The sequence below is a fragment of the Temnothorax nylanderi genome, unplaced genomic scaffold (genome assembly GCF_030848795.1).
Source record: "Temnothorax nylanderi isolate EJ_2023f unplaced genomic scaffold, tnyl_v1.0 TNYL_tig0110_pilon, whole genome shotgun sequence".
Classification (NCBI taxonomy): Eukaryota; Metazoa; Arthropoda; class Insecta; order Hymenoptera; family Formicidae; genus Temnothorax; species Temnothorax nylanderi.
Window position 1 is genome coordinate 34,785 of NW_027249172.1, and position 25,820 is coordinate 60,604.

At 40.9% G+C, this 25,820-nt stretch overlaps 1 protein-coding gene across 5 annotated transcripts in view; it reads right to left on the bottom strand.

Annotated features, from left to right (window-relative positions):
- Positions 1-25,820, bottom strand: part of LOC139776008 (prominin-like protein) — a 39,792-nt gene that overhangs the window by 6,314 nt on the left and 7,658 nt on the right. For 3 of the 5 annotated variants that reach the window (XR_011718990.1, XM_071712398.1, XM_071712400.1), the window contains exons 2-12: positions 8,348-8,615; positions 6,848-7,200; positions 5,986-6,107; positions 5,874-5,897; positions 3,888-4,183; positions 3,638-3,787; positions 3,328-3,543; positions 2,612-3,167; positions 2,355-2,513; positions 1,982-2,103; positions 1,034-1,084 (exon numbers count right to left, since the gene is read on the bottom strand). Coding sequence is in view for 4 of the 5 variants with exons in the window: in XM_071712398.1 (XP_071568499.1) it covers positions 1,034-1,084; positions 1,982-2,103; positions 2,355-2,513; positions 2,612-3,167; positions 3,328-3,543; positions 3,638-3,787; positions 3,888-4,183; positions 5,874-5,897; positions 5,986-6,107; positions 6,848-7,200; positions 8,348-8,615 (2,317 nt within the window). In the remaining variant the exon portion in view is untranslated. The remainder of the gene's footprint in view (positions 1-1,033; positions 1,085-1,981; positions 2,104-2,354; positions 2,514-2,611; positions 3,168-3,327; positions 3,544-3,637; positions 3,788-3,887; positions 4,184-5,873; positions 5,898-5,985; positions 6,108-6,847; positions 7,201-8,347; positions 8,616-25,820) is intronic. The other 2 variants (XM_071712399.1, XM_071712401.1) reach the window with 2 other exon arrangements.

A 25,820-nucleotide genomic window follows, 5' to 3' on the forward strand; every position in this document is an offset into this window, starting at 1 on the left:
GTTTCTACGGTCGAAGAAACACTTCCCAGACGATTGTAGCCGGTGCTGTACGCTTAATCTAAAAGCCATAATCTATCCGCACACGTATGTTCCTCCTAGCGAAGCGCCTAAGCAGAAAATATCAATGCTACGTTAGCGATAGGAGTGTGGTGGAATAAGCAGAAAATAAATCTCAGAACGTTTAACGAAATTCGACACGCAACGTATCGTACACATCGGGCAGAGAAAGAGTTAGGATTTTCGTAAGGGAATGCGTGTTACATGCAGTCGTGTAAAAATTAAGATATTGGCAAAAGACATTCGACATACACTGGAGTAACATAGATTCCTCATTGTTCACCATGTACGTTCTTCTTTCTTCAAATAAGAAGCGCGGCGTACACGGATGACATTGCAAAAACTTCATGTCATTCGAATACTTTTACTTTCTTTACTCAACTGTGTAAATGTTTATATACCTTGTCTATTCAAACAGTTACTCGATTATATTTAACACATTTATGCCTTCGTATTTCTCTGTTAGGAAAAGATATATAATCACGCTGTTGTGTTGGTGTTTTGAGATGAAACGGAACAATGTTAAAAATAGGCCATTCTTGAAAAAAAAACAGGCATCTCATTTTAATTCAAATAAAGATTTAATTGTATTATTTATAACAAAGAAAATACAGCAACAAAGTATCCATTTATGTATGTCACTCAAGTGTATTTGTGTAAAAACAATTAACAAATATCAAAAGTACTAATCTGAGTGCTATTGTGGTGGTTCATTTTCTTTGTTCTCCGACGATTAAGAGGAAAAGAAGAAATGAAGAGAGAAGAAATATATTTCAAATAATAAAATATTCTTAATTATCAGAAAATGAACCACTGTACGGCCAGTGGAGTGAAAAACGGGATACAGGAAACATTGTGTCGCTTCGAACAACTTATATCGCATAGAGAGTTCCGATGACAAGTTTTATATACATGCATATATCTCGGGATATGTGGGACATGCGAGCACACTTTGGCTTTGTCGTGGTATACTTACTGAGCGAGGGGTATGTTATCCCTGTCTGCGTACGCGTCATACAAATATTCACTGTAACGGAGCGTGTTAGCGGTTAGATTCCAACAACCATTCCACACATTAGACAGCTACTTTAAACATAATCTAAGCTACCGCGATGGACCGCGACCGATCTAAATAAAAATGAATTTTCCACAATCTCTCGCTGTGACCCGCAGTCAGCAAGAGTGTAATTGGGGCATTTCTTTTAACACCGAAATAGCGCAAGTAACTTAATTGAAACAGTATTGATTACTTTTCATAGTACAAAATCATCCTCATTGACTGCAAATAAGTATTGTTAATTAATCCATTGTGTAAGAAAATTCAAACTAAACACAGGGCGTATCTTAGGCAATTATCTCTGCTTTGAGACAGACAATAAGTTTCTGAGCTCGAGGGAACAATTTCGAACCTGGAAATCCTTTCAGAATTTCCGAGCTCGAAGGAACTTTTTGTAAATGAAAGAGAACGAGGACATGCCGATATCAAGAATGTTACAAAGCGCGAATAAGTACATGCCATGGATATATCGAAGCTCGAGAGTAACTACGAGACGGAAATAAAAGAATTAATAGTTTCTACATAAGTGCTCAGGGATTCGTTGTACGTTGAGGCTCGCAGAGAAAAGAAAGGAAAAAAAGCCTTATCGCCTCCGAAGTTTAACGTATAATGCGTCTCATCATCTCTTATATTTTATTTCTTTCGGGTTCGTAATCGACACCTGGGACGTTAATCAACGGTACGGTGAATGACTCGTGTTTAAATGCACGATCTCGATTGACAATGGATCTACTGAAGACACATTAGTATCTCAAATATCGTCATGCACCATAGATTGGATGAGGAGTCAAAAACAATCAGAGAGACGTCTCTCAGGTCGCAGTCGTGAATTGTTATATCAGCTACAGGAAAAGAGTAAAAACTTACGCTTCGACAAGAGGCCCCGGATATGGATCCGACTTTTGGTACAGAGCGCTCAGCTTCACACAGAGCACTATCGTTGGTATGAATAGGACCAAGCACCAACCGACGCTCGCCCAGAAGCCGTTCTATATATAAATGCAAATAGAATCATGAATATTAATTCTGAGCGACGTCTGCTTAATTTTGCAACGCGTTGCTTCCACAATACTTTAGTTATCGCCTGGCGCGACAAATTTACGTGTCAACTATGAGACTTCTAAAGGTTGAAAAATTTAATGGAATTTATAGAAAGACCATAATAAACACGTTAGTGCACAGTCTGATAGATACGCGTAAATTTACGAATGCGTACAGCATAAGTGAATACAATACTCACGAATGGATCCAAGATTCTGTTGCATCCTGCCACGAGCGTTGCATTATAAGCATTCGACACGGGAGCACATCTTCCAATCTTGAACATTGCAGATTCAATGACGTGCTCGAGGAAATTGTCCACTTGATGCAGGAATGCGTTGCCAAATTTAGTAGCGAGCTATCAACGATAACATTATATTTTAAGTTAACATAAATAACATTAATGTAACACATATTAAATATTGCAAAAATATCTTTACAAGAAATGAGACGTACGTATTGAACGTATTCCGGCCCGTCCTTATTTAGGAACTGCTGCGCCTTGGTAACTTCATCCACTAAATCGTGAATGGCGTCCGCCATCGAGCTATGATTGAACTTAATGTTCTCCTGAAGCGCCAGCGCGTTTGCGCTCAATTGCTCGCTGAGCATGGCCATGGGCATGACCAAGTCTCTGTGATAATGTTCCAAGTCATGCGCATTCTTCTCCAAACTGAGCCTGATTTCCTCTTGTCCCTCCGGCAATTTAGCGGAAACCTCCCGCAACTGTTTGGCAAGATGTTCCAAGTTAATATTCGTGATGTTCTCGGCGAGCAGCTCGGCGTATTGATAGAACTTGATGTCGCTGAGACCGCTCTGCGCTAGATCATTCAACTTGGATCTCGCGCTGTCCTTCAGGATCACCACACCGGGAGAGAGGCTGATCTTGCGGCGCAGCTGTTGGATGGTGTCATTGATGTCGTAACGCCCACTGTAATCGCGCAGCGTCTCAACGTCAAACACATTTTTCAGATTCAACACGTTGTAAAGCGTCTCGTTGTGGTGGCATTTGCTGTAACAGAAAGAAATCGAGAGTCACATATCGATAAACTTGTTTTTTTTTCTTTCTTACTCAATGCATGCGGGACAGTTCTATTCTCTTAAAATTATTTTACGTGGTACTTACTACGTAACTGATAATAGAGCCTGATTTTTCACACGTATGTACTTACGTTACAATGTAGCTCATGTTAATGTGCGCATTAGGATTTTTCGGATAGAGTAATCTCTTGATCTGCACGAGGTCGTCGACCAGCTCGAACATCCTGTTGTCCTTCGGATTCTTTAAAGGCTCGCAGATACCACGTTGAGCCATAACGCCGGTTATCATATGAACAACGGTTATAACCATCAGAACGCTCGTTAAAAGAAAGATAATCCACACAGCCCTGCGATTTAAAATATTTTGTAACATTAGTGGTTACAAAAAAAAAGAGAACAGCAATAGCAATCGAATTTACTCCGATAACTTGTGCAACCTACATCATAAGAAACCTTGCACCTGATCCCTTATTACAGCAATCATCTCCGTATCCGTCCGGACGCTTTCCGCAAATACCGCAGAGAAGACCACACGTCAAACACATTAATACAGTCAGAAGAATACCGGATATACCAAGACCAAGATAGTATCTAAAACGAACCAAGTGTATTTGAGGATCATTATAAATTCTATACGTCTCCTATAAATTCTATGCCACACAATGCACATCTATCTCAAGTAAATTCGAACCTGTAGGGCGAATACTGATTTATATTGTTCTGGGCAACTTCTAAATGCCGCATATAAACTTTATCTATGTCGACATTTATCCTGTCGATGAGGGCAGTCATGTTATTGGCGATGTTCGCCAGGAAGTTACAGGCTCGCCGGATACTCGCGCTGACCACCGGGATCGTCTGATTAACGGCGTGCTGTATATCCTTCTGAATCTTCAGAAACGAATCCCTGCCCTGGCTCACTTCCGACACTATATTACTCTCCATGAGCACGGTGATGTTATGTAACGCGAATGTAACGTCCGGCAGCTGAAAAGTACCACGGCATGCTTTCAATTGGTATTAATGAAATGTGCGGTAATAAGATTCACCACACATAGAACAGATTAAAAGTCCTCTTGTTGGATCTGAATATTTCGTGCTAAATGCGATCTACAAAGCTACAAGACAAGTCGGAAGACATAAAATTCTCGGAATTTCGCAGAATCTAATTCTGCGGGGCACGCGAATGCACGGGGGATATAAATGAAAGGGATACGTATATGTATACGTTGCATGTATACTTTAACGTTTTGAAATATGAATAATGTAAAAAAAAGAATATGACCGCAATCCGGGGATATATCTTAGTGTAAAGAAGTAAAAGATAAAAAGACTACATCAACATATTTTCATACTGCTAGACTCTTGTGCTTTACAATCGTCCTTCTTTCATATACACGATGTCCCACTTCTCGCGCATTATCTTTTGACGTCATAATACTCGTGTAATTTTTTCATAACAAAAATATATTATGGAAGATCCTCATTTATCACAGCTTTTCAATATTTAGCATTAAATATCTTTACAATTAAACTCTTGATTGGAATTATATCATGGTGAATCCATCTGAGAGCATCTGAGGAACGTAGTTTTGTAATTTATTCGGCTCCCGGAAATCTAGGACGCAAAAAGATTTTCTTTTTTAATCGCTCGTAACTCAAAAGTGATCAATGACTCGATATTTTTGCTAAGGAAAAATTATCATATTGACCAAGGAAATTCTGTCATTAGAAAATAATGTGCGCAAAAAGTAGGACACTGTATATAAAATACATTCTGTCTAATCATTGTTTTATGTAACAACATAAAATTATTTAAGAGTTTTCACGCTTATACTCGACACAGAAGTGCAAATAATAAATAATGTGCTCTCAGAAAGAAATTTAACGTACTTATTAAGAAATCTAACGTACACATTCAGCAAATATCTCTACTTGTGCAAATTACTTTGCAAAATTAATCGAATAATGCAAATAAATATATTCATATATAAAACGATATACATATAAGTAAGGAAACTGCATGCTACTGCTTACAACTTACTAGAAGCTATTTGTGGCAAGCATGGAATCAAATAAATTTATGCAGTATTTCTCCCTCGTACACTAATGATCACGCGATATATCAATAACTACTATTCCGTAACTAATACTCGATGTTAATGACGATATTTTGCAATAAATTACAGTAAGCAATAATTGCACTGGTCTACAAAATATATCTATATGTTAAAATGTATCCGAATTTACGAATTATATTCGCACCGATGTGCCATGCATTATATTTTAACTCTTTAGTAATTTAATTAATCCAAATATTTAATACTATCAATATAAAAGTGTTGTGGCAAAGAATTCTTATTCGATCTGATCGCTTCACAGTAAGATTCGTGACATTAGTGACTTTATTTTTTAAGAAGCCTTATTATGAGCAAACGAAAGCCAAGGCAAGCCTTGTACAAAATCTACCGTTTCAATACATTTAAAAATCACTGTTTTCAATGCTCTTAGACCTCGAGATAACATTTGTTTGAGGATAGCGAACGCAATGCCGAGACTACTGAAAAAAATATTTCGTTTCTTTGTCATATAAATTGTTTTATATATCGAGGTCCGAAGGCATTTTTATTACATTTCATTGCATTGCAAAAAGGTTTCTTTCATTGTAAAATCATACCTTTGGAAAGTAACGGTCCATGTACTGCGTGTAAACAAGGAAAATGCTCGTAATTAACCATAGGTAATTAGCTAAAGTAGTATCTACAATAAGAAACGACTTGTCTGCTTACCTTATCGAAGTCCACCTGTACCGACATCTGATTCACTTTGTAGTCGTGCAGAACCCGTTGGCACTTGTCAGTCGTACACGCAGCCAGCGTGTGAAGAAGGTTTTTCTTGACGCCACGAACGACTGAAGGAGCAAATTTTGTTTTTATTCTTTGATAAAAAGGTTTGTTACAAAAAGCTCATTTATTTACTTAACACAGTATATATTTGTGTATATTTAAAAATATATAAAAAAGCTACGTTAATATATTTGATACTTTTTTGAGCATTTATTCAATTATTGAGCAGTTAATTATGTTATCATACAGTAGCATATGTAACAATTTAATGAAGAAAAAATACACAGTTATGAAAAAATTTACACACTGCTCTAAAATGTAAATTTGCTTCAGTAAAAATTTTAATTAAATCGAACAGCAATCATTATGTTTATATTACGTTAATATATGAATACATTTGGTTTATTGAAAAATTATATTTATCTGTACATTAAAAATTTTATATAAAAAAATCAATTCATATATAATTTTCATTAACGTATAAAATTTGAGCAAACTTTTAGCTTAAATTAATATTTTTTAAAAACTTGTGTTTTGTGCTTTTTTTAAATATTCAATGATCATGATATTCATAGAGATCGATAGAATAATCAAATAAAAAAAACATACATTTTATATAAGATATCCTAAATGTGTGTTCTAAATTTTATATAAATTTGCTTCAAACGTGGAAAAAGTTACTTAATTTTTTACAGTTTACTCCGCACAATTCTCTTTCTCATTCTCCGCAAGGAAGAAGAAACAAAGTTGATTGAGTTTGCAATTTCGATAAATAATTTAGGGTTTGGAAAAACGGGCTGCGTACCAATGTCCAATTGACTGGCGTTTATCCGCAATTCCTGCGTTATCTTATTCATCAATCTCAGATCCTCCCTGATCGACTCCAAGCCGGCAACGATGTCGTTCAGATTCGTCAGGGAGACAGCGTGCGAGTATTCCGCCAGTTGCTCGGTAACAATTTTGCCGCTGGCCTGCAGGATATTGTTGAGCGTAACTTCCAGCTCCTCGGGATTGGTCTTGAGCAAATTGTCGATCTCCTGCTTCGTGGTAGTCAAGTAGAGCTTGACGTCCTTCAGGCTAGTCTTGGCTTTACACGGAAGCTCTTTGGTTCCCTCCTGCATGTACTCGTTCGTCACGAAGGCGCACACCACGCCGAATCTGCAGTTAATTAACCGCGTGTCTATGTTTTATTAGAGCGACGGGGCGATACACGGAAATAGAATTCCATTATCGCATTTTATACGAGGCTGCCGTTAAACATATTTGATGTCTCGAATATTAATATTGTATTTTACGAAAGCGGATTAAATTGCGCTTGGAACGATTAAATGTCGAGGAGAGGGGCAAGTTAATTATCGCAGCGAAGCCGTGCAACGCATAATGCATTGATATATTCATTAGTATTTCAAGTGAGAGGGAGCAAGTGGATTTCAGGAATTTCCGAGTTTCGAAGAATCATACAATGACATGTATCGATTATAAAATATCACAGGGAGTATGTTTTATTTATTTTTGTTCTATTTTTACCGTTGTATAATTTATGAAGTGATTGAGCGAAACTCGATGTTGAATTAAATTAATTATTTTATACGTCTAACTTTTTCTTAAAGAGAAATATATAGTTTAATTATTTTTAAAGATTTTTCAGAAATCAGAATCAAAACATATAAAAATTCAACAATGGTAGATGCAAAAGAGAAAGCATTTTCAAATTGTTCCGATAAGTTGTATATTACAAGATTTTTGAGACTGCTCAATAAAAAATATCAAAATATAAAAAATCTAAAACACGCACATCCTGTATGGTGAATGCAAGAAATTTTATGTCTCCAAAGCTTGTACTAACAATAAAACAAAATTGCAAAATCTAGATACAGTTTAATACCGGTCAATAGCACTATTATATTCTTCTATCATCGAGACTCGAGAGCTTTATTTTTTACCTTTTACGTAGTATAAACGTTATAAAAAAATTAAATAATTTGAGTAAAAATTATATATTTAAGTAATTATCACATAAAAATAATAACGCTGCGTATTAATTAAATGTTTCATCGTTAATTTGAGAACTTTCGCGGATCTCACTACGCAGGTAATTTTTTATATTTCATAACGGTATTATCGTAATATTTTTTAGTTTAAGCAAATGAGTCTTAAAACCAGTCCCGTTTGACCTTAATATTTATCAGAGACATAATTTCTTAAACGTTGGGACACAGATGTGAAAGGCTCAACGCGAGTATTCTGAATTATACTCTAGCGACGTTTCTTTCGGTGTGTTTTCTCCGAAAAAAATGGCACTTACAGAATAATAGTGGCGACCCCGATCAACACGATGCTGAGCATAATCTTCCTGCAGTGATCGTGCTTTTTGTCGAAGGGCTGGCTGCGGGCGCCGCAATGCCCCGCGCATCTGCAGCAGCAGAAAAAGAGACCCGCGCAGGGGAGAATAGCTGCCAGGATGAGTCCGATCAGAGCGAGACCGGCTAGTCCACCGTAATGTGTCACTATTATCTTCCACTCCTTAAGAGGGTCCGCGAAAACCGGTACACCGTCGACCAGAGTGATCATACCTGCAAGAGAAGCAGAGGCATGTCGCGCGATTATCAATCGCTTTTCCTCGGATATACAATCGTTATATATACTCGCGAGACGCGGCGGATTCAATTAAAAGAAACTGGTTTTAGTCGGCCGGGTTACGGGCTGACTAAATCGTCTTTCACTGTCTACACTTCGGTCAGCAGTGTAGAAAAACGGAACGAGTTACTGCAACACAGCCGAGGAATGCGGGCAACGCCAGTTTCTTGGCAACAGCAAAATCTGTCTGCAGGAGTTTAAAGCTCGGGTCAGCGGTTTATGTAACTTTCACGTCGAAAAATCGTCGTTAAAAATGACGAGAAATACGGAACTGTGCTAGAAAGCTTATCAGACGGAACCTCGTTAAGTGAACCGAACAAGATCTCTGATAAGGCGAACGGTTTCATTGAACTTTCAAGGGATGACGCGTCATAAGGCGGAATCGATTTCTAAAGAAGGAATGCGTATAGCGAATCTGCGTATTCGGAAACAGCTGATAGCCGCGGCGTCCTTTCACGGTGGGGGTGAACGGAGCGGGAGAAACCGGGCCGAACGAGGACGCGTCGAATGTCGGTCATAGGTCAGGGTGCCGGAAGGGTTGCTAGGTCGCAACGGAAAACAACGAGGACGGACGGACGGATAGCGAAAATTTATCTGCCGGGTGATGTAACCCAAGGAAATGGGTCAGAGCTCCAGTCGGTCGGTTGGTTGGCCGGTCGGTCGGTCGGTCGGTCGGTCGGTGCCATGGCTGCGTTTCAGATTGCTAGCTGAATCGATCTACATCCGGTGATCTCCTGTGCTCTTTTCTACGCTCGCGTACGCACGCGCGATGTAATCGCGGTCGCGGGTCATAACCGAGATCGCGGGGGTGATATACCCAGAGGACCGTCGCGAGTATAACTCATTTCTCCCCCGGGTGGGACATGTCACATCCTAAAGCTGTTCTCAGGCTGCAGCCGACCCGGCGAAGAGGGTAATGCGCAACAAAACGGTCGGGTTAATCCCCGTGACACCGGCGCTCCGTCGATCCGAAGAGATCGCACGCTTGATTTTATATAACGAGATCACGTGCATCTGCGCCGCTCGCTCTAGAAATCGCATTTGTCGCGAATCACCGGTTGCGCGGCCAGTGACGCGTGAAAGGATTCCTCTCTCTTTGTTCTTATCAGGTTCTTTCCCGGGAAGAGACGCTGGTGCTCTTGGCTCTGCGACGAAAATTTCTACGCGAAAATGTAATGGCAGTTAAATGGGAATTTAGTACCCCAGTAAAGTTGGCAGTTCTTAGAATTTCGATGTAACTGATGGAATTCTGATTCTCTTCTCTAAAGTTCTTAATGCATTTCAAAAAGAATCCTGGCGATTAAATGCAAAAGATGAGAACGTAGAATGCCGATTGCATTATATAGAAATTAACAATGGTAAATGAACTGAGTTCATTTTTGACTAAAAAGAATAGAGACCGATACCAATTTCAATTAGAAATAGTACGTAAGAATTTCAATTATAGATACCTGCAAACTGTAGGTTTGTATTAAATTTTATTTGCTACAGTTTTCCATAAAAGAATCAATTATGACTAATTTTATCCAGAGATAAATATCTTTTTCATTGCGACCACAGATGAAAATTTATGGAATAGTTTCAGCGTGAAATATCTCGAGAATAAAAAAAAGCGTGGATTAATTTTCTAATAAAGCCTCGTAAAGCCCGTAATTATTTGAAAAGCAATATTAGCTTTGAATACGCCGGTGCTGGTTGATTTAGCAAGACGATTAAATGGATTCCGTCAAATATCCGCCTAATTGGAATTGCACATCTCCATGCCCATCTCCATGATTCTCTCGAAAGCGCAGCTCGTTTGCAGACTGTCGAATCAAAGCGGAGGCCACTGTCAATCAAGTTTCATGAATCGCGGACACGGGGAGGGTTTCGAGGACGACGCTAGTTAGCAATAGGCAGCGGTAATAGCGACAGAAAGAACACGGGTCGTGATTGGACGTTGCACTCGTTAGGGAGCATGTGTGCACAGTGAAAACTTGAGCGAGGGGCTGTTTGACGAGTCGCCATTGAGAGCGACTCCGTGCTTCAACTATTCTAAAAATTGAACTTTGGAGTCAATCTCCGATAATATCTGACATAAAACTGATGGGAGGGAAATTTTGTTGCTATTTAAATTCTCGAAGCTCGTTGACCACCGTTATCTATAAATAAGGCAAGCGTGTCAGGCTTTCGCTATGATAAGCGGGGCAGCGCAGGGATGCGTTTTATAGGAGGCGGCAAAATCTATAATCTGTTTTTGACGCGGAAAAGGACGTTGGTGACGTCGCCGGCGTGCAATGACCGTCTGATAAAAAAAGCGCCTCTTCATCGAAGTTGCGCGAACAAAAGAACGACAATCCTCAACTCGCTAACGAGTCTTCATTCTGATTTTTGCGAACAATTCTGAATTCGTTGGAAAAACATATCTCTTTCTCTCTCGTGTTCGTCCCTTTCTTTAGGCGCACGCTGGGCGAATGAACCGAGACAACGCTGCAAAAATACATTTTCAGTAGGTTCTGACGCGTAACGTTGCGGCTTGTTACGTAAAAGCGCGCATAGCTATACGCGCTGCGGAGTCGCGTTACATAGGCCAGGCCAATCTCCTCGGGGTCGCATATTAATTTTCGACGGTCGATTCGCAGACAGAAATATGCCGGAAACGCGTTACGCTCGACAAGACGCGCACCTCGCCTGCGCCGAATTTCCGCGAAACTGGGACACCGCGAATCGGCATGAGAAACGACGACCACTCGGAGAATTTGTCCTCGTTTGTGAGGAAACGACTTGAGTTCTCGGGGTTCTCGGTACTTGTTCCCGCTTTCGGGACAATAAACGATCTCTCCCCCCGTTTAAGTTTACGACTAATGGTTTATACGACGGTCTATTTCTAGTCCGACTTTAAAATAGGACGTTCAACGCGTATAAAAATGTCGCACTTTCGCGCGTTTAATTTGTAGGAGCGAAAAATAAACAATGATGCGTTTTTAACAATGCAAAACGGAAGAAGACACCGAAGAGCATCTATGTGGCATCTGCATACAGTAATATGCAGAGTGGATATTTGCACCGACGAGCGAGCGAGCCAGTGCAATCGTGCACCTCACGGCAGACTCACTGTCGTGCAGGTAAGGGTTTCGATCGATTTCCCGCAGTCATTGACCTCCATGGTTACGTTAATGCCGCCGTTGCCGCCGTCGCGCGAGTCGAAGTCGCGGTCTTTTAACGGTTCCCACGTTTCCATGTGCAACGATTCCGATTGAATCCGCGAATCCTTTTCCGATAACGAAATAAAGAAACGGGGGTGTTGACAATCTTCTGTTTACACTATTCCGCACCTTTCTTTCTTTCTTTTTTTTTTTCAAAACGATCGAGCCCTAAGGAATTGCGAGTAGAAGTTGTTATCGATAATAATTTCTAATCGCCAGAGTTAAAAGCGCAAGACGACAAAATCAAACGATTAAGGTTGAAATTTTATGCGAAATTCATTTAGCGCGAGGGGATGTCGCGAAATAATCGAGGCGCCAGTTTAAAACACCCTTCTCGGCTCTATTATCGGGACTTTCCAGCTGATAATCCCGACGGAGACTTCCGCCATTATCCTAATGAAGAAATCCATTACCTGTCACGGCACGGCAAATATTGGTATATCGAATATTCTGATTGAATGTCCCGATCGAAGTTACTTCTTTCGGTAGTACAGGTAGATGGTGAGCCGATAATGCTCTATATTTCGTCAGATAGCGTTGTTTGTTCTGAGACGTGCAGGCTTTGTATATTAAAAATAACATCGACTCCTTGAAATCGGAGATGCAATCTAATTAACCGCGATAAGTTCTTGCGTCATCGACCAGCAGCGTTAATCGGAAATGATGGGAAGACGTTTGCGCGATGCAATTAAATGGCGATTAGCTATGCCGCATCATTAAATTCTATTTGCACGAGTTTCCCGTAATGAGGTCGCTCAGGTGCTTTTTGCAAAGGCGATATTAGCAACAAACCGAGACCTGATCGGGGCAATTAAGCGAATTAAGAGAACGCCGCGGCAAAATTGGCAATCAACTTACGCCGTTGATTGGCTCGCGTTAATGCGGATGTTCCGCGCGACATTAATTGGGAGCCAGAAGATAGCACCTGGAAACGCAGAACAGAGGATGTCTCGTGGGAATTCGCAAATGCCCCTATGATTTAAGCAGAAGCTATTAGGCCGAATTCGGCCGTGGTGATGTGCAAGTCACGGCAATTGGTATAAAAGAAAAATGAGGGTAAGAGACACAAGGAGAGCTTTGGTAACCGACATGTATTTGAACGACAAATATCTATGTGGCAGCCCTACGGGTAAGATCCAGATAAAGCTCGCCCGCACGTCTTCTTATTGAGAAGGATTTCGGTGTCCCAGAATTTCTCCACTACTTTTCTCATACCCTCCCCGTTTTCCCCGCCGGCGACGCTTTTTCACGGGTTGTTTACCCGCGAGACCGACGGCGGGTCACACATCTCATTATTTTTAAGAGCGGGACACTTCGCGCACCCTTTTTCAGGCTTCAAAGCGAGGAAGACGAGAGCTTTCTTTCTTTATTTCTTCTTTTTTTTTGCGAGCGAAACCATACGCGAGTTCCAGGGGCGCAGCTCGTCGAGCTCCGTCTTTTCTTACGTTACATACATTCCATTTGCTCGTTTCGGAGAAGTCGCAGGAGCGGGTATGAGCTCGAAGAAAAGCGTATCCATGTGGCGTGCATCTGCAAAACTGCAATTGCGGAGTCGTGTCCGCGTCGCGGAGGCGCAATCGCCGGCGAGCGAGGCCGGGAGTTTCACTCAAGATCCATGATTAATGGCGGAGAAGACGTCGGTGAGTCGAACGTGCATCCCAGAATGAAGCAGAATGAAGCAGATAGCACATCACTCTCTCTATTCGCACGTACTTACGATTTAAGAATTAATATTTCTACAAAATAACTTTCTATTAATCTATTTCTCTCTAATGAAAAAAATTGCTTTCAGCTGGATTTTATTTCGAAAAAAAAAAATTGTACCTCGAGTTCTCATTCATTCTCTTTAAACGATGATTCATCTGAGACAGTTCATCGAGAATGGACCGTGAAATTCGACTTCAACCGCCTCGAGGCTATCAAATGTACTTCAGTGCTCGTGTTAACTTCTCTTCGGTGTCCTTAATTGCGCCGGCAAGTAACTAATGACCCCCTTCCCCTTTTACATCAATACATACACACACAGCTGGAAAGTTCATTTCTGCGCTGTAATCATAACAAGACATGCGATGACAGCAACATAACCGTGCACCGTTGCATTTCGTCATGACGCATCGCTTTTCTGAGTAAACGTAACGTACATAACGATTACGTACGGTACGGTACTGACCATTAATCTGCGAACATTCAACGGAAAATTGCCCTCTGAGGTAAAAAGAGAAAAAGATGACGTAAGCATACGCGTTAGAATATAACTTGGATTATTTATATATATCGCAATATATTTATATTATCTTAAAGAGACTTCTCTCGCAATATAATTTTACTTCTTTTCAGTTGCTTTTAATTATATCTATAAAATTAAACGTGTGAATGGCGATGATAATTTCAAATCGCTAATATTTCTGGAAATCTCGTCCTGATAAATGTTTGTATATTGTAATTTAGCAAGCGGACTTGAATTATAATTTTATAATAATTTTCTATTATATCTGTCATCCAATTGAAAAAAATTATCGAAAAATGTGCGGTAAATTATCGAAATTTTTCGATAATTTTGTACAAAAATATCCGACTGAATCTAAGAGATCTGATGTATATGCAAGAATGTGAGGTTTAATCCTAGGGTGGACTTCTAGTGGCAATTTTTATGCTTTACCAGAAACAAGTGTTCCTTCCCCGGATGTTGACTCACGGTCTGTCTAATTGCTACTCGAGCATCAATTGACTCTTCCTGGCGCTTTTTTGGGAGTTGGCCGAAGCTCAAGAAAAATTCTACGCAACGCGACGAGTTGACGGACTCTCGGCTTTAATAAGAAAAACGCGTCGTTCTCAGACTTTACTTGTTTATCAGTCAAAAAATATAGTCCTGAAAATACTTTTCAACTTTTGAATTTATTATATCTACGATTTTTATTTATTGTTTGCCTTTTTACATTCAAGCTTCAATTTCAATTTAATTTTAAGTTTCAATGTACAATATGTATACAAGATGACTCAAATAAAGTGTTACAGATTAATATGTCAGGAACCACTAAATAAAAATACGTGATTCAGACGGCGATTTTCTTATTATCAAGGGATCTTTTAAACATTCTACAATTGAATTTTGATACAATTGAAAGTCCTCCTGAGGGGGTAGGGGAGTGACTTTTAAAATTTTAAATGGCGCGTGCACGTTAATAAAATCGAGAAAAACAATGAAACAATATCACTAATAAAATTTTCAAAATAATAATGAACCATATGATTAGTAATCTTTTTTATTTGCTTCAAACGACTATACCAGGTTGGTTAAAAGTTGCAAGATAGTCGCCTTAAATTTTTTTAAAGGAAGACAAAAGGAGCTTACAAAACTGAAACAAAAACGTGTACGAATCTTTCAGATTTTCTTCAAAATTTTATTATTTTACAACAATTGTTGCCTATCGAGTTATAAAAGCTCCGTCTACGGTAGTGAACTTTAGGACTGGTCGTCGAATAGAGGCGGGCGAGCGCAGGGATAACACGTCGCAGATTAGTATCTGAAGAGACGAAACTTTGTTACGGGTCTGAAATCGCAACTTCGAGCTGGCGAACACTCGCGGTCGACACCATCAAGGGCAGCCCGCCAGCCGTGGCGAGGTTTGCACCGGTTATTGCCCTCTCTGCGCTTGTTAAAATCGTCGTCGGTGTCGCGAGAGATATAATTGTTCGCGAGTGGATGATAACAAGGTGAGTGACGCGGGCTCAGCGCCGCTAATACGCTCCATTGTACATCCGTAATGCGGGATAACAGTAATTTTCACGGGCGTCTTTTCCGCGTCTCGTCGCGATTACGGTACTTTTGTCACCGCGTATGCAAGGCCGGCGCGCGGCGTGGTCACGCAACACCAGCCGTCGACTACGAGCCGGACAGCCGCGCGCATAATTCCTTTTGTGATAGACAACAGATCGACAGTGACGCACACGATTAGCGCGATCGCCTAAACGAGGATGAGAAATAAATTCATAATTAGTGTAATAAATCTCTCGCGTGCTCTAACGCCACACATCGCGTAGCTATTTTTCATCCTTTGTATTGCCTCTGCTTTCTGCAGTCGCCGAAGTTAAAAGTCTTTTCCACTCGTATATCTATTTTCTGTTGCCAGAGATATTAAGAGATATATTCAAAAAATCGTGACAAAATTTTGCAAAACCTAAAAGTTAGTATAAATAATTAAGGACTCTCGATAATGAAATTAACAAGTAGAAGGTGGACTTTGAGAGACAAATGCGGTTAACGGTATAAGTTAACGTTATAACAATCTTTAATTACTAATTAGGTACGTCGATTTATAATTACGTATCTTATTAATAATTAAAAATTGCTATAACGTAAACTTGCGCACCATTAACCGCGTTATGCTCTCAAAGCCCACCTTTTACTTTACAAAAAGTTAGTAAAGTAAAATTCTCCATCCTCATTCCGCGCAAGAGAAGCAGGTGAAAAAATTTATTACGAACTGGCTGATACACTGAAATTCTAATTATTACGAGTGCAACATATTAATATTACGTACGCTGATAATTATCTTATGCGCGAGGATAAGGAATAAATACACACACGTATTTTTGAGACTTGAATTTTTTTTTCTCGACGTGAGAATTTCACGCGAGCGTTATTCTTATTATGTATGCACGCAGGAATGTTCGCGCTGCATTGTGCATAAATATTAAGTATTGCTCCGATCTTAATTGCTGATGTTAACAACCGGTTAATCTCATGAATGTTAAAACACCGAGACGCCAACGATCTCCTCAAATTTTAACACGCGTAATTTTAGATAGTATCATTTCTCGCCGAGGGCTCCGAAGCGCGAAATAAATGATTTTATTGCAAACGTACGGAAGAAGTGTCGTCGGCTTTTCGCCGCAGTTGTGCAGAATAGATAAAATAATTAAGCCTTCCTCAAATCGTTTGGCGGTTCGGCATCGTTTTCATTGAATGTAAACTGTATATTACAAGCGAGCGTTGTGCGCCGCTATATCGAGCACCGATAAATTATGCGTTAAATTAACGAGTTGTCGAGCGCACGCTCCATCGACGCGCGGGATCGGGTTTAATTGGAACCGACGAGCGTAGGAGAGAAAGTCAAAGTTCACGAGTACACGTGTCGAATCGAGAGAACACGTCTGTGTAACCTTTTGTCGGCTCACATTATTTGTAAAAAGATGTACATCTCAAAGAATCAATAATCGACAGATAGATATATGTTATATCTTGTTGCAACGATTCCTGTTTCCACTATGTTATACGTTATTTACGTCTAACCATCAAAGAGAATTAGTAATATTGATATAATAATAACATCGACAAAATAAATGATGTGAGATTATCAAGAAAGCGAGCGTTTGTTATAGAATTTGAAAGTGATGGCTTTTCAATTTCTTTCTGACAGTGAATTTTTATCGAGCAACTGTTTAATGGATCGTACGCCGAGAGCGTCGTAAAAGCAGACTAATCGAGCTTATCCCTCGAAATCTTGCGGGAATTCTTATCTCCGGACGTGCGTCCCGTTTAAATTGTTTCCCGTGGTTTCCGTTCACGGCGGCTGCCCCGGGATTTCCTCGGCCGCGTAATGAGCTCTCGCGTCTCGCGTTTGTCTTTATTCAAGGATTCCCGCATACACGGGGGTACGTATTAATTTCCTGCTATTGTGAGCGCGAAACGTCATGCGGGAGGGTTGACGAGACGCGAATGTGAAATGTGGCAGGCGTTACAAGAGGAGCGATACCAAAAGGATCGTATGCACGTCACGTGACGCCTGCATGTCTGACGATAATGCGATAGTAATAATAAATGGCGTTTACCCTCGGCCCGCGGTGTAGACCGAGAAAAGAAGGCAAGACGTCGCAGCCATCGCAAACGATTTATGACTCGCCTCGCAGGATGACCTGTAGAGGTGTTTACGTATAAATAAAAAAACCATTCTTCAACAAAAATCCTCGCGCGGCAAAATTAATGTCGCCTTATTACGAATATATATTTCTTTTCGACGTTATTTTGTGGGTTACTCAGGACATGTTTATTGATGAAATGTCCGTCTTATTACGTGCTTATTTCGCTTTAACCTCGAGTTTCTGCGTTACGGATGGTTATAGCTCGCAGCCAGCAAAGGCACAACTTCTTATGTGAGGGCCTCAATCCGCGTCAAGTAAACAACTCCGGCACGCCCGCGAGGGGTCTGGCGAATAATATAGGAGCCCGCGAGTTTACCCTATCTCCATGGTTTTCGCTAGCGATGAATGGTCGGCGGGGAACTTAACGGCCGAGGGAAAGATAGAGACGCGCGCGCCGCGCCCGCTATTTTCCGGAGAACAATGGCGAAATAGATTTATAGCGAATATATTTATCCGTTTTACAAAAGGATCCTCTCGGGCCGTCTCGCGTCCGATTTTATGTGCGGACGGGTCTCTCCAGGACTCCGCGCCTCCGCGTCGCTTCGCCTCGACGGAACTTGATCCTGGTCGGTCACGGGAACGTCGCACACGCGAGTCCTCGTAAAAACTAGTAACCCGTTCCCCGTGAACGCCGAGAGAACCGGATTCCCATCGGCACACCCCGTATAAGACCGCCTTTATGCGCAATTAACGCAATACGAGCGCGGATGTCGGGAGCGAGAGACGAGCATTCATAATATAATAATCGCATTTTCGACGAGCCGCGCATGGTTATCGAAGAATTACCTACGCGGCGAACAAGCCCGCGTCGTTCGTCGAAAACGAAATTTCGACCCGCAAGAAGAATCCTCGAATCTCTCTCGAGTCGCGGTTCGCCGTAATAGATCGAGACGCTCGCGTGAAGGAATCTCTCGACCGAGGCTAAACGAGTAAATCAATTTCAAGACGCACTCGGAAACCTTTCAGGCTCCCAAGATAGCGAGCGAAATCCGATTATCCTCGAGACGTCGCAGTTTTCAATGCCGTGGACGTGTGAACGAGCCTCCGTTTCTCTTGTCGTTACCGTAATATTCACAAAAACCGGGTGACGATAAATAAAATGTATTAATTATTTCACGCGCAAGGCCACCGTCGTCCGGTATGGATGATCCAACCCGTCTGGCGATGTAGTCCACGCTGCCAAAGTGGTTTTCTAGATCTAGATCACCTCTAACCTCGGGCCAAATTTTCCAATGGTGATATACTGGGTGTACTGGAAACGCGGGAAGGAAGATGTGAACATCGTCGCATCGATAGAGACAAACCAACGAGACAAGATATACGAGATTGATTTGTCGTATGGAAAAGCGAACTACTTCTGTGTAACGAGAGTGAATGATAGTCGCAAGAAGTGGATCGCGACGCCTCAAAGAAACGTACAGTTACGATGAAGAGAAAAATATTATCCGACGAACAAACGCGACTACAGTAGCATGCAAACGATGTACGTGCGTGTGCATCACGGATACGGGCTTTCTTTCTCGCTCGCCGCGTCCGCGCCGGAATAATCGGCAGTTCTTCTCTTTTCAAAGGGATCATCTCTCCTCGAGTCTTCTCCTCTATAGGAGTCTCCTCCTCCAGCCAGAGGCAAGGAGGAGGGGAAGAGAGGCGATTCTTCTTTATGAACGAATCTCTATGGTAATTCAGATGGGGGGAAGGGAAATGAGACGTACAGTCAGCCCGGAAAGCAATCCCGTCTGATAAACTGTTAAAACGATACCTACGGGACATTTTCCACGTTATCACGGAGTGATAGCGCTTGCGGTTTACACGAGCGATTGCTGGGCGTTGGATTCGCTCCTTCGATTCGTATTGGAAAAAGAGTCGATGGAAGAGAGCTCGAATTAAGCGGATGAAGGTTCGATTTATTGAACGTAATGCCGAAGGAATGTGCCGCTAAATCACACATCTTATATAACTGCCGCTTTTAAGAGAGAATAATTTTTGATCTGAGCGCAGCGCGGAGCAGCCGCGGTGTTAATGGTTTCATGGCGAGAGCGATGGGCTGACGCGAGAGAGGCTCTATTGTGGCGAAAGAATATTATTGTCTTTATTGCGTGAGTTAGCCTAACTGTTCACTCCGTGGAGCGCCGCGCAGCTGTCGAGGAAGGAGAGACACATTATACATACTGCGGATTTAATGAATGCGAGAACGCGTGAACCACAATGGACGTACGTAACTCAAGCGTGCGCGTGTATGTGTGTGTGTGTTTGTGCACGTAGCATATCATCCGATAGATAGGGAAAAGGTAAAAGAGTTGCACGCAACTATACTTGCAATATACTGTAACATTCGCTGCTGACTAGAAACTTGAAATTTTGGTTATCTAAAAAAAAATTAACTTTAGAATTATATTTTTGTATCTGCGGAGTACATGCAGTCTTTCCCCAAAAAATCCAGCCGGATTTTATTTTATACATAATCGTAATGAAAATGCATATTCATCGACAGGTTTTTTTTCCAATAGAATGTCAAATATTATCGTAGAATGTTATAAGTAACAGTTTAATTTTTGCACTGACGTTTTGGATAAGAGAAAATAGTATTTTAACGATACGAAACAAATAAAACTGTAACAGTTCAATACAATTTCCAATGTCCGAAGTTTTCGAAATTGCATGTTTGCCTATTGTAAAATTAATTTTTTTTCGTACTTTTCCAATATTTTCGTCAAAATAAATAAAACAAATGAAAAAAATATGGGATAACATTATTATTAAATTGTTTTTCAGAATTTAATTAAGTCATATTATTATAAATTTAATTATTTAGATTTTATAGGATACATTTGAGACTGCATGAGAGATCAATATCAATATCCATGTTTACGAACAACTCGTAAACATTCAATTAACACTGTATTGTGGCTTTTCACATTAGTAACTTGTTTTAAATAGTATTGTTAATCTTAAGAAAATGCTACAGGTCTGAAATTTTCGGCAAATTTCCTCTCACAAATCCGTATGTAATTCTAAAAGTGAAGAGTGAAAGAGATAAAGATGTATACAATAATAGAGAATAATTCATCTGTTATATAGCATGAGTCACGTAATTGGGACAAATTGTATGTAATTTGTCTTATTTCGTCGAAGACGAAAAAAATGATGCAGGAAAAGATTGAATGGTACAATTTGCTTTATTGTCTTACGAATTTATTCTTTTCATAAATTCAAGAATATATAGAGAAAATGTATTGGTAATTGCACTTAAACAAAAAATAGAATTTTTTTATAAATCAATTCTTACAAATATTCTGCGCGAAAATATTAAGATAAGTTTATCAAAAGAAATCAAGTTAACGAAATATTTATTTCTAATATATTTTAACATAAAGTATGAAATATCTCGAAACATATGATACAATTTCATTCAACAAATGAACAATTCTTCGATACATAGGAAGTCCATAAGAAAACAAACTTTATCATTCAATTCTTTTCTCTATCTTTTTTATCTTGAACAAAACAAAAGCTACAACCCGTCTCAGTTGTATGACTCACTTAGTATAATTGATATGTCGTGTAATGTATCGATAACGCGATAAAAACAATAAGATACATGTACGATAATATATCAACACGTTGTGAAAGAACATATTTATGTTTATTACAAAATAGATTGCACTGTATATTTCGCACAAGTCGGAATGCTAAAAGTCATTAGCGTACAGCCATTGGGGCTACTGCCATCGCATGACTCACGCGCCAGTATGCGTGAGCGTGCGATCTAAGCGGAAAACGCGTGCACGGGGAATACTGAGGAATACGAGGAACAGGCTAGTCTGCACGGCGCGGCGCGTTGATAGTGGTTGTGTCGAAACATTGTAGAACGATGTCAGCGAAAGATTATCCTTTCTCCCGAGCAGGTAACAACGTGCTCATTTATTCGGACACAGAATCGAAAAGAATACAAGGTACATTTGCAAGTGAAATGCGGCAGGATACGTGCGTCACTCCAGTCGAAAAGAATCTATCGATATCCACCGGACCACCCGGTACGTGAGGGTTACGTACCCGGTATCTATAAAGGGGTTCGAAAGAAACGTTTTCGCCTTGCGCCCGTTCAGCCGAACGGCTTGCGGCACGTTGAACTTTCCAGCCGAGATTCTACACGCGCGCTCTGCATGTGTTTGTATCTGTCCCTATCCAATCTCTCCCTCCTTGCCCCCTCACTCTAAATTGCCACGTGGTGGCAATACTATGGAGGATGGAGATGACACGTACGTGCCGCTCCCACATCGAGAAACTCATCTTTGCGAGCACCTGTGAAACACGTGTCATGCTTCTCGATCTGCAAGACGCAATCCTGGACACGGGGGATCGACGATAAAAATAAAATTAATAAATAAAAGATTTCAGCGTGCGAACCAACAACGCCGGATGTCGTTCGCGTGTCGCATCGCGCGTTTCGATCGGGCCGGGCCCAAGATTTTCTAAAGATGCGCGGTGTGAATTACATCCGCGGCTCGATTTTCAATCCGCCACACTGCGCGCGTCCTCGTTCGTTGTGTGTTCCCCGTCTCCTCCTCCTACCACCCAGAATTCTGAATAACAGAATCATCGCGGGTGCCGGGTAGACGACGGAAATGCGTATTTCCGTAAATTCCGGCACGGCGTACCTTTCCGACACGTTGATACATCGCTCGTTGCGTTTATACGTCGCCTGTCGCACGCGCGGGCGCGTTCACGGCTCGTGTTGCATACGTGTGTGTTGCGGCTTCTACGAAAATAGAACAGATCGATGGTGTTTTCAGTAAAACGAGAATAATGTCGCTGCCGTTGCTCCTTGCGCACCGATTTATATACACTCCTTTACGCTTTTACTCGCTCCCCCATGCCCTTTCGGCACACTACTTCCCTTCTCATCGACACGTGCGCGTGTTTCTTTCTTCGTCTTCTACACGCGTCGGTCCTTCGATCTTCCGTTGCACAGTGATAAATATTGCGAATCCTACAGCTTTGATCCTTTTACTCGCGAGCGCTTACCAGGACTTTATTTATACAGACGTGAAATATGTCGCTGTCGGGCTCCAGGGATGCATTAAAAATTTTAAGAGAGCTTAAAAGTAGCTTAAACAAGAGCTTAAAAAAGAAGCTTAAACAATTTTTATTTACACCATAAATTAATTCACGTAGTAATCGCAAAATAAATTCAGATAACAACCGCTCCCTTTGTATTCCTGAATTCCTACGGCAGGATTGCTGGAACAGGGCTTTGCCCCGTTAATAGAGACGCTACATGTATAAAATGGTCGTATACCGATTCGCTAGCCCGTAAATGAAAGATAGGTGCTCATCCAGACACGTGTAGTAAAAGTGAAAGGGACAAATCAGCGAAGGACAATGTTTTCTCGAGTCATTAACCGTGAGCATTGTTGTTTTGAGGGTCGCGATAATGCGATAACGAATGCATTAACATTCTCATTTTTCAAACCGAGCAACTCAACGCCGGAAGTATTTCTTGTGGCATCTGTTCATTGTTTAACTGTTCATTGACCATATTACAGTTATAATCTCTTAATACCGCGCGACGTACGTGATAAGATTGGTATCGCAGGGGAATCAGGCCTTACGACTCGTTTTGTACTTGTGCTTGACCTGGAAACCGAATATGTATATCTGTATATCGAATAGGCCGGCGAGATTTCTATCTAAAAGCTAATTAATATACGTTGCAGAGAAGGCCGGCGAATCCTTCGACCGCAACGGTTTCTGTGCATTTTGTAGAAAGCGTTCAGGTGTATTCACCGTAGCGCAAGGTCACATTTAATGATAATTTAAAAATCACAGTTCTTTCTATGTTACCGCGAATTTTATTTAAAAGAGATTTTCGACACGAAAGTCATCATTTAAGCGATATTAATAGACGACGAGATTAAATGTTTTTCCTTATCTCCCGAGGCAATTCTTATAGCTCATCTAAAATTATAAGAATTATATCTAAATTAATTGATTATATATTTGGTTATTTATTAATTTACGATTACATTCGATATTCGAGGATGGAATTTCACAGAGTATTTGACAGAGTAAACGTCAACGTTTGCTCGACATTCCACTCCATTCTCCTTTTAGAACATTTCGCGACAATGTGACACACGCGAAATTAAATCCGTCAAAATATTAAGGAATTTATAGCAGGTCGTAATTTTAGAAGACAGCTCGCCCGTATATTTTCGTTTTTCGCATAAAAGTGTCCTTCGATTGCACGTGTCCAGACGGTGATCAATCGATCTTCATGTAATTCGCGATAATTTGCTGCACCCGGCGCAGCAATAAAACAATCGAGAGATAAACCGAAATAAATAATGCCTATAAAATGTTCTCTCTCATGTCCTCGACGAATGTTCCGTAAAAAAAAAACTTTGTTTTTTGCATTTTCAAAATCGAAACTGATAGTGGTGCAATGTTCTAATTTCACTGAATTTATATTTAAATGTATATGGTTTATATTTAATTTATATTTCGATACCGAATGCATGCGATAACGATCTTTAGATATGCTTATTCGCGAATAAATAGGACGTGGCGTTTATACATAAAGCTCTTTTTCGTATATGTATTTACATCGAAAATTGAAATCACCGAAATTGTGTCAATTTGAATATTTATTTCAAAATTGCCATTTTATTTGCCATATAAGACGTTTCTTTCAACTCGTCTCGAGAGAAATGCAAAAATATCTTATTGAATCAATAAACTTTTAGCTCTGCAATTAATGAAACGTTAACGAATGAACGTTTTGAGAAAGGGAGAAAAAGCAAGAATAGATGATGTGGCATCTTCTCGACAATCGATACACACGCGAATTTGGCGGCGCAGACCGTTTTGGTTTTCAACAGCTCATACATTACGCTGGCGTGTGAGATTGGCTGTCGATCGTTAACGCAGTTTCCGTCCGGCCTCTGCTGTTGCGGCGCTCGTTCGCGTTGTTACAAGTCGCAATTTCGTCGGAATATCGGACACGCGTAAATTGCCGGTTGGAAACGCAGGCATCGTCCGATGAAGCGAAGCGTGTGTGGTACCGATACACTTCGCGTTATTCTGGCGGGGTCGGGCTTTAATACTTCCGCCGTGTGTTGCATACTCGCGTTCCCGGAAATTAAATCCCCGATTTTCGCGCAGCTGCGACTCACGAGTCTCGCGTCCCATTTTTACGCGCACGCGAACGACCTCGCATCTCCTCGACCCCGAATTGAATTAATTTCCAATCCGTTGAGATACGGACGTTTAAGAAGCAGATAAGTTTGATTGATCATCCGTGTGCTATCAATTATAGGCACGATATGGGTGCGCAGAAGGGTCTCTTTATGCTTTTCTTCATAAAGGAGATTGCATCTCATCTCCAGCGACATTAGTTGAACGGGACGGAAATTTTCTCTCGGCAATATCTGTGGCCGCATTTGGCGCCATCGAGGAGAAACATTAGCCGAACGTAGCGCGTTGAGTGCACTGAGAGAGAGATTACCGTAAATGCGCAAGGCGCGATGAATCTTGAGCGATAAACGGTTCCGGCTGATATCTTATCTCTCGTCCGATGGTATTATCATAGTCGCATTACTGCATTCGTCATGGAATTGTATCGCGATTGCATTTTACTTGATGATATAGTTCTATATATATCTTTATCTATGTTTGATCAACACACGTTGCAGATGTGGCGCGTTCTGCGTCTATAAAACCTGCCTGACAGATACGATGTTTAGAAGATGTGCAGTAAATTAAAGACTGCCTCACACGGGTACTGTATTCGGAAACTGCGATATATCACCCCCCAGTAAATTTCCTTAATGCGACCAGCGTTTGATGCAAATAAATCATTAATTGCCAGTAACGTGGCGCAACGCGGCGTTATATCGCCTCATTGTGTTCTCGCGGGATATCGTAAAACCGGTGCGATACGCGAGCGGAGCGGCGTGCATGTCTAATGTCCGAGATTTACGAGGCTTTTGTTCTCCGCCGCCTCCAGACGGACCTTTCTGCGCGTGTCGTTGC